This window comes from Frieseomelitta varia, unplaced genomic scaffold, assembly GCF_011392965.1.
Source record: "Frieseomelitta varia isolate USP_RPSP 00005682 unplaced genomic scaffold, Fvar_1.2 scaffold_23, whole genome shotgun sequence".
Taxonomy (NCBI): domain Eukaryota; kingdom Metazoa; phylum Arthropoda; class Insecta; order Hymenoptera; family Apidae; genus Frieseomelitta; species Frieseomelitta varia.
This window is the reverse complement of record NW_025109957.1, coordinates 99,308-116,680: the sequence shown is the minus strand read 5'-3', so window position 1 is coordinate 116,680 and position 17,373 is coordinate 99,308. Positions and strand designations below refer to the sequence as shown.

General features: G+C 24.3%; 2 protein-coding genes across 4 annotated transcripts; both read right to left on the bottom strand.

The window, feature by feature from the left end:
- Nucleotides 1-319: 319 nt before the first annotated feature.
- Nucleotides 320-16,285, bottom strand: LOC122527660 (tetratricopeptide repeat protein 37). 2 transcript variants are annotated; one of them, XM_043652031.1, is made up of 14 exons: nucleotides 15,918-16,285; nucleotides 15,481-15,848; nucleotides 13,549-13,964; nucleotides 12,226-12,690; nucleotides 11,976-12,130; nucleotides 10,382-10,517; nucleotides 9,536-9,903; nucleotides 8,443-8,762; nucleotides 8,086-8,373; nucleotides 7,617-7,874; nucleotides 7,092-7,475; nucleotides 6,101-6,362; nucleotides 5,112-5,280; nucleotides 320-330 (listed from the first exon to the last, which is right to left on the bottom strand). In XM_043652031.1, exons 1-13 carry the CDS (start codon nucleotides 16,241-16,243, stop codon nucleotides 5,142-5,144), a joined length of 3,885 nt encoding a protein of 1,294 aa, XP_043507966.1. In that variant the 5' UTR covers nucleotides 16,244-16,285; the 3' UTR covers nucleotides 320-330; nucleotides 5,112-5,141. The 2 variants fall into 2 exon arrangements, with proteins under 2 accessions (XP_043507966.1, XP_043507965.1); XM_043652030.1 differs by lacking the exon at nucleotides 320-330 and having other exon boundaries at nucleotides 5,073-5,280.
- LOC122527661 (odorant receptor 63a-like) lies at nucleotides 941-4,719 on the bottom strand. Of its 2 annotated transcripts, XM_043652032.1 has the most exons (6): nucleotides 4,022-4,719; nucleotides 3,375-3,723; nucleotides 2,301-2,525; nucleotides 2,049-2,162; nucleotides 1,781-1,936; nucleotides 941-1,160 (listed from the first exon to the last, which is right to left on the bottom strand). In XM_043652032.1, the coding sequence occupies exons 1-6, from the start codon at nucleotides 4,279-4,281 to the stop codon at nucleotides 1,110-1,112; spliced, it is 1,155 nt and encodes a 384-aa protein (XP_043507967.1). In that variant the 5' UTR covers nucleotides 4,282-4,719; the 3' UTR covers nucleotides 941-1,109. The 2 variants fall into 2 exon arrangements, with proteins under 2 accessions (XP_043507967.1, XP_043507968.1); XM_043652033.1 differs by lacking the exon at nucleotides 2,049-2,162.
- Nucleotides 16,286-17,373: the final 1,088 nt, after the last annotated feature.

Genomic DNA, 17,373 nt, shown 5'->3' with positions numbered 1-17,373 from the left:
AACGATTTAATGAACATAGATGTCGTTGATCTAAATTCTTCGAAGTAGAGGTCGCTACAACCCCGTAAAACAGAGAAATTTTCATTTGCGAAAAAACCTAATTTAGCGAAATGAATTGTATTACCCTAATTAGACCTTTAGCTTTCTTTTCATACCCATTTGACTCGTAAAATGCAGAAATAAGTATTTTTATAAATAATTAATACCACTGACTTACCGCTAGATGGTACCACCATGTCCATTTTGTGATAGTTCGCATTAATTACGGAAAAAACCTAATTAAGAGGAATAATTTGCGAACTTTTTTATATGCCTCCTTAAAATTAGGCTCTCCACTTTCATTCTATGTACGTTTTGTCCTGGAAAAACGTGTGTGCAAAAAGTTGAATTTTTTTTTCAATAGATCGGAGGTTGTCCTCCTCCCATACTGTTGCTTTCCTTGTCTAGCGTCATTAGACAAGGAGAGCAACAGCGTGCGACAAGGACAGAGATATAGCCGCGGTAGACAAGGAAAGCAACAGCGTGCGACAAAGACGTGTTGAAAAGTACCACTTAATACTCATAAATTGTGGATAAGACAATTTAATATATCCGTATATAGATAATACTTTGATACAATATGTATTTAACTCTGAGTGTTTAATTCATGTTGAGATACCGTACAGATAAATTTAAGATACTTAAAATAATTATTAGAGATTCAAGAAATATAACATATTACAATATATTGAAAAATATATAAGTATTTAAAGATGACTGCTCTTTGATATATGTTCTTCATTTGGTATTAAGTTTTTAAACTTTGATAATTTTAATAAACATTCAAAAGAAAATGGAAGTACTCGTGGAATTCTACAATAGCAATAAGTAATTCTTCATATAGAGAGACACTAATTATTTATTTTATAAAGTTTTATTTTGCAATATTTGAATTTTATTACATAATATAATGTGCATTTAAATAATACGTCTTTAAATGTGTACATTCTAGTTCCCATTTATATTATTAATATATGTATTCTCATATATATTCTTGTATTGTTATATGCATATATTTTGTATATATATATATATACTCATTTTATTCTTTGTGATAGGGTTCCTTTTAATCAGTACATTGCATACAATATCGATACATATGATGCAGAAGTTCTTATAACCTAAAAACGATAAAAATAATAAAATAAATACCAAATACTAAAATATTTGTATTTTTAATGTATTTTTAAAGTTATATGATAATATCAAATTGTAGAATCAAAGGCTTTTATTCTCTTTCATTTCGATAAATAATCTATAACTGCATAAATAGCTATATTGCCATAAATAACTAATATTGACATTAACATATTTTACATATGTATATAAAAATATCTATTCCTCATTATATGTTTCATTATAATGTAATAAATTTAATTTCTTATATGAATGTTTCTAAATTAAATTCAAATTTTTGCCCTCACGGTTATTTGAAAATCACAGTATTAACCATTACTTAACATCAATTATATCAAATAAAAAATACATAATACCATTGAAGGAAATCGAAGTGACCGTGACTTATCGAAAGGAAAATCTTTACTATTGCAATTTGTAGCTGATGCAAAACTGACTAACTTTTGTCTGAAATATTTTTTAATTACATTATTGGAAACTTGTGTATGCCAATAGCGTGTATATCATATATATTGATATCACATGTATGATATCAATATTTACTATTAATACTATTTTATATACCTTTAAAAGCACATTTATTTGTAACAAATATCAAGCTTACTTTTGCAAAGGTTTCCATAGATAAATCCATAAATTTTCCAGCGGTAATTGTTAATTGTCTTTGTGATCTTATCATAAGAAGTATCATAACACGTCTATCTCTAGGATCTAACAAGTACCAAGAGGAACCGTAAGCTGAAGTGCTAATTGACAAACTCTAGAATAAAAATATTTTATATCACGTGAAATACTTGAACGTTCGTATAATTACTCTATACATTCAATTGATAGTTCACTCATGTGCATGTAAATTTTAATTACGTACTAACTTTATTATTAAGATATTCCCCAGCATAGGAAAAAACAAATGCTTCCAATGTAATAGCAATATAAAACAATAAAATATTTATAAGTTCTTTTATATTCATATGTAAATTAAGCGCCTAGAATAGTGTCAAGATTTATAAACTATAAAAATTATAATCATAAAATTAAATATAAAGAAAACAGTATGAAATATAAAAATAATTCGAATTGAAATATATAATGATGTGAAAATAATATCTGTAAATATTACTTACAACTATTATTAAGAATCCTATACAACATATGATGAGTGTATTACATAATAATTGCATCAACGCAATATATGAGAATAAATTTTCGATATTTTCTGAACCAAGAATAATTTGATAATGTAGATCAATTAAAGGTTTTACAACATTTCGCAAAGATTTATGATTTTTGACAGAAATATTTTCCAGAGCTTCGTGTAACATTTCTATTTGTCCACCAACATGAAATATCTAAGTGAGATTTGTTAAAAATAATACTCACTATTAATATAATACTATAGAATATTACAAAAAAATTACACTGCATTAAAAAATTTAATAATTTTTCTCTTATTCGAAGGTATATAAATTAAAAATATATATTTCGTGAAGACTTTTTACATTTAATTGTTTTGAATGAGAATTTATTTTTATAATCGTATAACTTTTCGTTTGAACGTCTTTTATGATTTATCAATTGTTCTTCAAAATCTATTAATGAAAATATATTAAATATTTACAAATGCTATATATATCTATTATTTTTAAAAATAATAAATTTTTAATAAAATTTATCAAAAAAGTAAATTTAAAAATTTTTGAAAAGTGTAAGATTTTCTTGTTTAAAGCTTAATTTTTAAGAAATTTTGATAGTTTTAAAAATTTGTCCAGTATATATTATCGTAATACGTATCATAAATCTCGAATATATAGCTTCTAAATGACCAAAATAACTTAATTTTTCGATACCGAATATTTTTAGACTGTCATTTTCTATTTTTCATTACATTTATCATCAATGTGATAAGTTTAAAATAGGAATTATTAAGCGCACAATATATTAAATAAGTATATGATAACACAAAATATATTAAATAAGTATATGGTGACATGGTACATGATATTAAATAAATATATTGTGTCATTTGAACTTAAAATTTTCCTAAAAAACATAGTACATAACACTTGCATAAAAAGTATTTAAAATATTCAAATAACAATGTATTAAATAAATAAACTATAAATGATTGTATTTATGCAAGAGATTGTTGACAAATTATAAAGCAAATGTGCTGTTGTATTACATCAAAATCGACTTACCAATGTAATTATCAAAGCATCAAACATGGCAATAGCAGATGCGTTACTTAATAATTGAAAAAATTGTAAAACAAATACATATTCATATAATGGACTTTCATAATATGCAAATGGGAGGTCCATTTTTATCAATAATTGTCGAGATGTTATATTAAATTCATCATCTTGATTCTGACGACTAATTTCTAAAAACACGCCGGCATATGTGAAAACGGCAATAGCATATACGCTCATAATTAACTTTGAATAATGGTATGCAAGTTTAGTTTTGTTTATCATGGCATCAATGTTGAATTTAGAAAAATTAATCCAATCTTGAGACATTTCCATTAACATGTTTTTAAATAATCTACAAAATATTGGTATATAGCATATAGTAAATATATAAATTAATAACAAAGAATTTTAAAAATAATTTTTTCATTTAATTTCTTTAAGAAAGATTTAGCTTGATTATGTTCAATGTTATGTTTTCTATCGTAAACTGCAAAAAGGAATGTAGAAAGGAATTAATATTTAATAATATTTAGAGTTTAAAAACTTAAAACGTTTTATGGGGTCTTTGAATATATACTATCATGCAAAAATAGACATCAATTGCAAATAATAAATTGTCATTTTATAAAAAATCAAATGATGTAACTTACCTACGGTTTATCCAAAAGCTAATTAATTTAAAAAACAATAAACTATAAGGTAAAGCAGTGCTCAAGCCATCTACTACATTTGTCAACTTTCCACCACAACTAATTTGTTTTATTATATATCGATATTGAAGTATTTGTCCAAACATCATAATAACAATCCAAATGCATCGGATAACAATTTCGTAAGATGAATCTGGCCAAATTCCAGTTAATCTTAGGCCAATTACTATTAGGCGATTAATACTTCTATTAGACATCATTTTAAATGAAACGACTGATTCGATTTAAAAAATTATACGTTCTGTTATTCAGTCTTACTTATTTCTGCATGATACCGTTAGAAATATTTCACGCTAAAGTATCCATGCATAGACCACTGAATACTATATTCTGAAAATGTTTGCAACTAGATATGTATGATATTTCTTCTTGCGCACTCGTCATATGTCTATAAAGTATTCATGTTAAACATAGAATACACATAAGCTGAAGTTGCAACTCCAAGAAGTTATAAATGTATGATTAAAGAAAAAGAAAAAGTTAGTGCTCAATTTTTCTTCAACATTCAACATTTTCTGCAAAAAAATAGTGCATCAAATATGTGTTCGCAGTTAGAAAGTTCTTTTCACTACGAAATACGAGGGAACAAAAGATTCATAGAAAAAAAATTCGATAAAGAAGGACTATATTATAGCGGTATAATTTTAACAGTAAAAATAATAAAATAAGTATATAATATTATATATCAAAAAAGATATATAATAAAAAATATAATATATATGTATTATAAATAGTACATAAAATAGTAATATAAAATAGTACGTAATTCGTTATCAGAGATATCAATACTAGATATGTGAAAATTATGATTTCAAAAATGTGGAGTCAAAATTAAATCAAACAAAAATCATCGCAACTAATTTAGTTTCATTATATTTAACATATTGTTATGCTATTTCAATAATTGTTAATTATAAAATGTACAAGCAATTATTCTAATCAAACAATTTTTAAAAATATGGTACAATAAAATAGTCTATAAATTAATTTATATATACATTACATATTTTATTAGTCTGTAAATAATCACTTAATTTATTTAATATCATTTAATTTTCACTTAATTTAACTGTCTTAATTTTATTTTACTGTCCTTCAACCATTTTGTCATCAAACTTGTAGACTGATAATTTTGTTGTACAATAGTTATAAATGCTGAAAGCCACTCGATGTCAACTTTACAATTTTTAATAGTAGATCTGTGAACAATTTTAATAGATATTCATTCAGAAACTAAAATTAGCATTAAGAAAGTAGCATTTTTAATTTGTCCAGTTTAAATGTTAACACTATGTTTTCTTTATTTATATCATATTATCAAAAATACGAGAGAATTATGATAGTTTTCCTTTCACAATTGCGATGCAATATGAAACAAGCAATCTATTTTTCGTCAGTATATAATCGACATAAAAATTAATAGTTGATGAGGCATTATTTAATTTTAAAAAGATTTATATAAAAATAGATATTTAGTCTATGTGTGATTTTAGAAAAGGATAAATAAAATTGTCATAAACAGAAACTTTAGAAATTTTCAATGTAAAATAAGTAATTTGTACCACCTTCTTTAACTGTATATTAACTTATAATTAACTTTTATTTAAGTTTTCTTTAATTCATTTTCTGTTTTGATGTTTCTTCATCTTATTATTTCCTGCATTTATTATACATTATTTATTCACAATATATAAAGTATTTTATGAAATTTAAAAAACTTAAAGTATTTATAATATTACGATGAATACTTGATCTTTTATTATTATTATTACTATTGTTTACGGTATGCTATTATTATGTTATTCGGTATTATTATTAGTGTATACGATATACTATTATTAGGATAGTATATTATAGTATACCATTATTATTATTATTATTATTAATATCATTATTATTATTGATTAATAATAATAATAATAATTGTATAATATGTAAGTTATAGAAGGTATGTTATATCGAAAATTGTTTCATATAAAAAATGATCTAAAAAGAAAATAAAAAAAAAGATTTACAAACCTTGACAAAAATGCTGCAATGAACATTGCCCAGCTTTCAATGTTAGCAGGATAAGTGAATAAAAGTTTTTGCATAGATCTAATACTTGTTGGTCCTGTATTTTGTATGAAACAACTGAAAGACAAAGCACATGCAACATGTGCGTGATTTTCAGTAATAATATTCCTATTGAGGAACAGTACTTTTTGAGCACATCTGCTAAATAGCTGTAAATCAGTTTCCAATAATATTCTAAGTAATTGTGTCCAGTATTTCACATTACCTAAAAGTAAAAATAGAAACAATACAGCATACATCAAAGTGGAATAATACATTTAAAATATATTTTAATCTCTGGACATCAAACCAGAAAATATTTTTAAGTTGTGTATATTTATTATAAAATGTCTTATGTCAAAATATTATATAATATTTTATTAAATTATTAATTTTCAGTATTAAGATGTTATATTATATTATATGTATTATAATAATATTCTTAATATTAAAAGAAATATTTATTGTCAATTATCTTACGATAAAATTAATACTAACCCAAATCTAACTTCATAACAATTTTATATAGGGTGATTTTGTTAAGGTGATTCAGAACATATGGAAAATAAACTTTAAATAATAAGATCAAGAGGATTCAACTAGCCAAAAAAATGTCAAAAATTCAGAGTAATTTTAGTTTACTGAACATAACTTGTATACTAATTGTTTCGTTCATAATACTTATGACACTAAAACCATGTAGAAAAACAGTAAACTAACATTCAGTCCCGAAAAATTGTTGCAACGCATAATAAGTATCGAAAACAAAATCATATCGGGTATTATATATAATGAGCTATCATTTGCCATAGTTTCCACATGTTCTGAATCCTGTATATACATACATAACATTATGTATACATACAATGAAAACAATTGCGTGCTGTCTTTTGTGCTCAATTATATCATTAACATATACCCTTACTTATAATATATTAAAATGCATAGTACTTACCAGGGTACTTAAAAATTGCTTTAGAGAGTATAGTAATGGCCTTTTTAATATCATTTCCAATTAAATAAAAGTATACAAATAGATTTAGAATGTGATGACCATATTTAGGATGAGTTTCATATAACTTTAATTCGTTTAATACCAATGTAGTTAAATTAATATCTCCATGTAATATTCCTAACGATGCAGCTGCCAAAAGACTTGTTATAACTGGACGTTGTAATTGCATGCATTGGAAAAGCAAAGTTTTTGCATCATCTACCCTTTGAAAAGTATATGCTATTGCCGCCATTGCACACAATGTATACGATTTTTCTATTTCAGTATCCGCAAAAGAATGCAGAGTTGTTTCATATGTAACGTATGCTTCTTCATACTGCGCAGCTAAAAATGAAATAAATTTTTGTCTGAAATATATTTTAAGCAAAGTGAATAAATATCTTTTAGTTTAAGTTTATTTTAAGACCCGAATAGCCTTAATAGTATTAATATTAATATTAATATATTAATATAAAATGTGATTACCTTTGAATAAAGCTAACGCTAAATGGCATTGAGAATTATAATTGACATTTGTAACCGTCCGACATAATTTTATTGCTTCGTTATATTTTTTGAGTCGTATCAGTACACGTGCTAAATTTATAGAAACTAAATCTTTTTCGTTTTTAGTACTATTACATACGGCGACGGCAAATTGTTCAGCAGCTGATTTATAAAGTTTCTGTCTTTCTAACAATAATCCATATGCATTTCGAGCGTAACAATCATTTGGACGATTCTCTGAAATAAAAAATATTGATACAATATACAACAATTATATTAAAAATTAGTTAATAAAATTAATAATAATGAAATAAAGACATTTAAAAAAAAATATTTGTGTACTGATTGTAGAGTAGTAGTTCTACTGACTGTAGATTTACAATAGCATGATTATGTATTAACATTTTATAATATATTGAGATATACGTGAGAAATGATATAGACTTACCTACATACAACGTCATAACATTAGTAGCAGAATATGTGATAGAAACACTTTCGAAATATAAAGTATTCTTTCTGGTACTAGAATTTAAAATCGCATCAAGTATCCAATGGGCATACCCTACGGCAGCTTGATTATGATATCCTAATTGTATTGCATGTCTAAATAAATCCATTGTTTCTTTTCGTTGCATCATTTCGGCAATTGAGGCTTGTCCTATCCAACTATTTATATAGGCTGGATCTGCACGCTGTGCTCGAGAATAAGCCTCATTTGCTTTATAAAAATTTCCTGTAAATTTGTATAAAGCAATATAATATAATGTATGTTATTATTGCACATATTATAATTTTTAAATACCTATATATAAATACAATGTTCCCAAATTACACCATACTATAGCATTATTTAATTCCTTATCAATTGCCATGATGTAAGCATGTTGTGCTAATGCATAATTCCTTATGTATGGCGACATACAAATAACACCCAAAAGATTCCAATGTATCCATGTTGAAGGACATAATTTAACAGCATATTTTGCAGCAGCTAGACATTTACTAGCAAGATTTTTATGATTCACTGATGGATCATGCTGTAGTTGCATTAAATAACATAAAACCAAATCATGCCATAATGAAGCTGATTTTGGAGAAAGAGATATTGCACAGCAGTAACACCTATAAAGTATTTCTTATATATTTCTTATATGTTGTAACGAAATTTAATATTCTACTGCTTATAATTAAACTTATAATATATCTTTTAATATGCTATATAATTGTTAAAATGGCTAATATTTTGTTAATAAAAAAATTATAAATACAAGATCACAATTATAAAATAAAGTTAGATACAATATATGACACAATATATTGCATTGACTTATCGTGTAAATCAGACACAGTAATACTATTGACTTTATCTAGCAACACGTTGGCAATATATGATAATTAATAAATAATATTTTAATACTTTATTGATACAAATAAATAATAGTATTAGGTGGTTGTATTAATTTCCGCTGTTTGACTATGGATGGTGCTTAAAGAGTGAAGAAAAACAGCAAAAATTAATGCAATAATTAAAATGTATCTTTATAATATGTGTTTAATATTACGTTAAAAATATTATATAATATATAAAATATAATATAATAAAAATTATTAGTATTAGTATTTCTATTTGTACGATTTTTACCCATTGTCTTTCTTTTTATGATTTACTCATTTCAAATGATTCTGGAAAAGCATTAAATGAAAGTAAGAAATACGAAGAAAGTTTATTTAATATTCTAATAGCCACTGTTCCAAACCGAGATTTTATAGCCACAAATATTGATGAGAAATGTAGTAGATTAAGCAGATACTATATATAATTGTACAATATAATGTAATAACAATATATAAAAAATTTATTACAATATAATATTATATCTATTATATATATTTACCTTATTGATAATGTGAATATGTCTAATCGTTTAAGCAATATAATATTTTCAACACTCTCATGTTTAAATAAAATAGATGATATTTTTAAATGACTGTACTTTTCTGGTAGTGTTGCAACTCTGTAACACACATCACCAAGTAACTTCCAAAGACAAGATGTATCTTTACATTCTTTAATGGCTATAGTTAAATTATCCATTGCTTGTTGCAAATAGTCATTAGCACGACCCAATAGTTGTTTGGCAGTACAATTTTTTGCTAGTGCTAAACAAGCTTCAGCCAATCCTTTTAAAGCAGGGATATAGCATGATTCATTTATTAATATACATTCAAAATCTTTCTTTGCTTCTTTATACTGTCCAATAATCTATAAAATAATAAAATGCAGAATCATAAACAATTACATTCTGTATTTTATTCTGTATAGTATTTTATATAACATTATATATAATACTAATTTAAAAAAGATTAATAGATATAATATGTGTAAAAATTAAATGCATATTTCAATAAAATATAAAACAAAACATTTTGACTATATTTAACAGTTGTATTTTAACAGCAGTATTTAAAAAATTTTAATAAAGACTTGTAGATACATTAATGAATTACATATTGAATTTTACTGTGAGTATAAATTTTAAGTTTCAATTTTTAAATAAATTAGAATTTATTATTTGTTAATTCTATAAGTATGTAAATTATTTTATAAGTATAATAAGTACAATATTAATTTTATGCTTTAGCTTCTCGGTAATTTATGCATTTTGTTAATATCACATCATTTTTAAAATACATGTTAAAAATTTTGTAACATTTAGTCAAATCAGAAAAATGATACTAACCAATTTTATATTTGCTAATTGTATCATTGGATATAATGATTTTGGACATAATTCTAATGCTCGTTGATAAGATTTTAATGCTGATGTATATGCACCTCGTATAAAATATGCATCCGCTAATGATTCCCAACAGTGGCTGTAAAAAAAGATCAATTTTACAAAATTTCATAATAAAAATATTCGATATTATAATAAAATGTTCAATATGTTTACATTCTTTTTAAAAAAGGATATCGGTATTAGAAATAGATAAATCCAAAAAGACTATATATCGATTTTGAGATAAAAATAAATAACAAAAATAAATGATTCTTAATGAATAATCTATCTGTATAATCCAAAAAAAGAAACCCTGACAACACATTTCAAATTCTAAAGAATTAAGTGTACGATCTCGAATATCTCGTTAGAAATCCGAAAGTTTTTGAAAGTAAATTTAAAAAGACGAAATTTTCTTTTTAAAAATAATTATAAATTATAATTTTGTAAATATCTCAAGAAACTATGGCCGAATATAGAGAAAAGTTGTTTAAAACAATGACAATATATTTCATAGTCAAGTAAATAATTAACCATTATTTATTATATTTTACTTTGTTAGAAATGTTCTTCTGTGAATGTGTAAAAATTAAAAAACCTTCACTTCTAATGCAAATGTAAAAACATTAAAAAATTTTTTAAAATACCAGAGCGCTGTTGGAAACAATTGGAAAATTATTAGAGGACGCAAATCTAACAACTTCTTCAATTGATTCAAAATTCAACTCATTTAAGGATAAGTAAATTTATAAAAAACACCTACAAAAAAATATAGACTAATGACTTTTGTAATAATGGTCGTTTTCCCATTAAAATAACTTACGAACATCACATTCCTTTAACACGAAATTGCTCCTTATTCAAATATAAAGTATTATTCAAAAACAAAGTATTATTAATATTTTAGGAAATTTTTAATCAAGAAAATAACACTGAAAGCATTTATAATGAAATATTGAAAATATTTATAACAATTATTAACATAACTGTAGAAAAAGGTTTCTGTACATTACAGTAAAATAAATGTTGCTAAATCGCTCTAAAAGTAAGTCATCGTGCATTCAATTGAATAATAAAACACAATGGACAATAGAGAAATTTAATGAAACTCCAAAAAATACGTACAAAATTGTTTAAAGTAATTTAAAAATATAAGAAACAACGATAAAGAACATACATTTTTATTGTAACCGTAAAACTTTGGCCAATGAGATTTACAATTCACAAAGAACCGATACTGAAATATGAATGAACAGTTCGAATTTATACGAATGCTAGCATAATCAAATATATGTGATTAATAATATTTTTTTAATTGAGTGTTTAATTTTCCGATTGGAAAACTAATTCTACAATGAAAAGTTGCAAAATTAACTTTGGTATTGCAATTCTAAATGATCTATAAAAAGATTTCCAGATAGTACGAGCTACTAATTAATGTCATTTCTTTATGCATTCACATTATGAATATTTTAGTGAAAGTAAAAAAAAAAGATTATTTCTCATGTATAAACTCCAATAATCGTAAACTCCGTATTATATATACCATTATTACCTGTCACTAGAATCAGCTCTAATAACATGTTGGAATGCTTTAATAGCTTGCTCCGCATTTCCTTGATCAAGATATTGTAATCCGAGTTGTAGCCATGCCCATCTAGGACCGCTGCCTTGTACTGTTAGCATTTGTAACAATTTTATATTTGCATCCTATAAATAATACCTTGTTAACATAATTAATTGAAAAGTAATAGATACACTTAAATACACAAATAATAAATACACTTCATAGAAAATTATCTTACTTGATTTTTAAGAAGCCTATATGCTGTACTTAAACCAATGCCAGCTTCTTCGGAATTTGGGTTGATTTGTAATGCAGTTTGATAACATTTTCTAGAACGTTCCATATCGTTACCATGTTCACGGTAATAATGTCCCAAGTAAATTAGACACTTCCAATTAAAACGATCGGCTTTTATTCCATTTAAAAAAGCCATTAAGCTGTAATTATATTCTGCCATTTCCCAATAGATTATACCGAGAAGTAACCACGCTTCAGAAGACTGAGCCTCCAAGACTGAATCCAGTATATTCACAGCTTCCTCGTATTGTTTGTTTTGTTTTAAATACAATGCTCGAAGAATACTAGCATGTGTTTTAATTTCGAGATTTAATTCTAAATTGTCCAAAAGAATATGTACATCTGACTGATTTAACAATATATTCAGACGTGCGCGAATCAGATCCAATTGCGTTGAAGGGCGTATCTTTAATTAAATTAAATTAAATAAGTTAAGTAGATAGATAAATAAATAGCTATATACATAAAACGAATGACAGATGAAAGTTTAAAAAGACTTTATTGTACAAGTTATTCTAATTTTTCCAACTAAATATTGTCAATATATTTCTATGATGCAGAAGACATGCATATACATACTCTATATTATGACACTAATGAAAAATGACCTATGTGCCCTTCTATCTATTATACAAGCAGAAATCTTAGAATTTAAATATTTGAGATGATTGTCTCATTTAAAGTTAAAATTAACTTTATATAATTAACTTTAAGATATCAAATGTTGGGTCATTTTGAATGTTAAGTCCGTAGCTCGCTTTCTGCTATAGTTTTTATTGTTATTATTTTATCATATTTTTTATTGCTAAGTAAGCATTAAAAAATAATAAAATAATGCTGAAAAATAATAATAATAAAATCCTTCGTTGCTATAAGTCACCATAATCCACCATTCGGTCCCAACAATGTACCGTTGCCATACGAAAAGACTATTTATCGAGTTTTTTAAACATATAATTTAAAATGACGATAAAAGATAATATAAGATATGTAAAATGTATAAAATTATTGCATAAATTATATAATAGGCACAATATTTAAAATAAATTAATGTCATGTAAACGTTATTTACATGCGTTATTTGAGAGGTAAAAGATAAAAAGTAATCCGTTTAAAGAGATTACAAAATTTCTCCAGGTTTAAAGAAGGATTTTAAGTAAGATTTTTGTTATTATCAATAATTTTTTAAATCAAAAAAGCTATATAAATATAATACATAGTATATAATATATAATACATAAAAATATTATATAAAGATTCTTACGTCTTTACACATCTGAAAAGCAGTTTCCCATTTATTTTTATCATTAGTTCTACTCATTGCTTCAACTAACGTTAATTCCATTTTGTATAATAATTTATCTTTTATTTTACATTCATTTATATCTAATACTCGTTTGGCAGCAACTTCTGCATCTTCCCAGCAATGGAGTCTCCTACTTATTTCACTTAATGCCATCCAACCATATATCGAGGACGGTTTCAATGTAAGTATATCTTTTAATATTTCTCGGGCTGTAGTCAAATTATTTGATTTTATTAAATGTAATGCTTTAACAATTTTAGCAGTTTCAGATTCTTCGTTCAATTTTAAAAGACATTCATAAAATTTTGTTATATCAACGTCAGTAAAATCTTTATTCAAGATATTCTGCTCACAGTAAACACGACATATATATTCTGTAAATGAAATAAATAGAAAATTAGAAACTGTATTATAATGTACTGTAATGGTGAACAGGAATGGAATGAAACTCTTAAAATCTTCAATGCTCTTTTCAACATATTAAATAATGTTAATTAAAAAAATATTCTTAACTTTCATATTTTCCATGAAAAATAACATAAAATAAGAGTTTTAATTATTTATTAACGAATAATTTCCTGAAACAAATTTTTACATTTTTGTACTCTGCTCAACGCTCTACACGAACATGTAAGACCTTCTCCTTCGGGGCTGTTATCACATTACTAAAATTCTACTTATGATTTTTTTGATGATAATTGAAATATTAGTGTTCTTCATTTGCTGTTAAGAATACTGGTAGAAATTGTAATGTTTTGTTGGATAACACTTGCTAAAAATGCATGTGTGGAACTTCATCTAGACATTGTACCGAAACGCTTCTGATATCATCAGTCATTTAATTTTGGCTTCTTGATATTATTAAAGATTTCACTGCTATAATATTCGTAACTTTCCCTATCGCCCGTCTTTGTTCTGTTTTAACTTTAATGTTTACATTTTATTCTATTTTAACGTTAATGCTTATATTCTTTTATCGTCCAAAACATGTCCACTTCAAGGACCCTATACTAAATGAATCACTCTTTTTACAGCTCTCTAATTTTTTTTACACAATAACCACCGGTTTTTTGAAATATTTAATCAAATTAATTTTGAAATATTTAATCAAACAAACTTGATTATTTATCGTCTGCAAAAAACCAAACAGATGCACATGCATGGTGCAAAACTAAACAAATAAAAATGATCGATTTTTTACTAAAAAAGTAAGTAAACAATTTCGCAATTTTTATTTCTGACATTTATTGACATTCAAACACTGATAATTTTTCATTTGAATTATTTTATTATTAAACTATTGGAAATATATCAAAAATCGACAAACTCTCAAAAAACCCAACATCTTAAAAATATATGTTAAAAATATAAAATTAAGAATCGCTAACATAGAATAATAACAGATATTATATTTCTAATATAAATTATTTCTATAATTATTTAATTCACAATTTTTAACAATTTATGTAATAATACATCTAACAGTATATATAATAACATATTATATGTATAAATATAATATCTTGATAACTTAATAACTTTAATAGAATATAAATATATGCTAATACAAACTTTATAGTTAAACTAAAAGAAAAAAAAATCTAATGGAGAAAATTTGAATCTCCACAGAAAGTAACAGCTACATAGAATGTCCATACTTCACTAATTAATGTATTTTATAATAATTAAAAAATGTTTGTTGTAATAAATATTTTTTAAAATTGTAATGTTAAATATCGTTTAAAATATTAATATCCATAAATCTTTCAATTCTTTTTTTTCTTAATAAAATCTTATAAAAATTAATATAATAATATATATTATAAGACTGCTATATTATTTTTATAAATTAGATATTAAAATAATTAATATATAATTTTTAATACTTACCTAAGGGTAACACGTCTTCTGGAAACTGCTGATGCATGTTCACAGCTTCGTTTATTAAATTATTTAATTCATCTTTGTCGTATAATATTTTTAAATATTTCTTATAAAAATTTCGTTGTTTAGTTGCATCAAGATCATTGATTACAGATTTGAAGATACATTTTAATAAATTTTGATATTTATCAAGATTATAAAAATTATCTAATAATAGACATCCAAGAGCTTTATCAATCATTTTAACTCTGTTATCATCCAAATTTTTTCGTAATTCACTTAAATGTTCAATACACTGATTTATGGTTTCAATATCTTTCAGTTGAAAGGAAAATTCTAAGAGTTTATTTGAAATATATGTAAATTTAGAATCGCTGAAAATAAATTATTGAATAAGCTTTAACAAATATGTAACATTTATGATAAATATGATAATTAGGTACCTTTCTATCTGTAAAAGTTTACAGTAAGCTAATAATAGTTGATTATAACAATCATTATTGTCCAAATTTTTTTCATAATAGGCTACTAAACCATGCCAAGCTAATGGATTGTCTGCTTGAATTTGTATACCTCTTTGGAGAACTAATGGAACTTGTGATTTATATTCATCAATTTCTTTCATTGCAGCCGCCAATAACATAAGTGCGGCATAATTATTTTGATCTTTTTTTAATATTTTTTTACATTTCTTAATTACATCTATATAATTGTTTTCTTTAAATGTCTCTCGAGCTTCTTTGAGAGCTAGTTTTATTTCATTTGACATTTTCGTAATAGAAAAAAAAAAGATTCTTTGAAAGAAAAGTAAAAATAAACTATGTCAAGAATTTAAATAAAATATATTAATAATATCATAACATTTAATTGACTATTTTCCAAGAAATATTAATAAGGTTATGTTATACAATATTACATTTTCTAATAAATGTCATTTATAAATTCTGTATCTTTAAACCACAAATTTTTATTTTTTGTTTTTTAAAATTTATTTTACATATTTTCTCACTTTATAACTTATATAATACAAATATATACATAAACTGCACTCACATTACTTCACTCACTTGTAATCATAACAATTTTTACTCTACGGAATAAGATTTTAAAGATATCACCTTTAAGTATTAAGCCGCATTTTTAATTTAGAAGATCGGGATAGATCTTTTATGATTCTACATTTCTTATTTTATTAATAATACATGTACATATAAATATGTCAAAAAGAAAAAAAAATAGAGAGAATAGTATGGCTATATTAGAAATAATTGTTTTTAATTGAAATTTTTATACTTTAACTATATTAGGTAGGTCGCAGATAAGTAGTTGAAAGGGTATGGCATAGACGAGGTATTGTAACTATGGGCTGTACTAGTATATTACATATATAGTTACAAATTTTTGAAAGAAACAACTATTTTTATAAAAAAGGATTCTGAGAGAGAATTAAAAATAAATAAATAACACAAACATAGAATATATATATATATATATATATATATATGTCTATTTCTAAAATTTCATAATTACAAATTATATTTTTCTTGAATTAGTCATATTGTGTAATATATTTTTCAAAAATCTAAAATAATTTTTTATTTTATGACTTAGAAAATTTCTTATGAGATTTTATTCGTACATTTTCCTTAATAAGCAGAAAAAATGCATAAATCAGTTACAAATATAAATATAAACATAAATGTCCTTATAGTAAACTTATAGCTATTTTGATTTTGTATTATTTAATTTTCAAAATAATAAAGAAAATTATCTTTTTGGTTTTTTTATTTAACATATTCAATTGGTATAGAGCACCCAATCTTTTTTCTCTCCCATATCCCTTGATTAGGCTTTTCATTTATGAGTAGTCTCTTCTGTTCCTACCTATCTCTCAAAAAA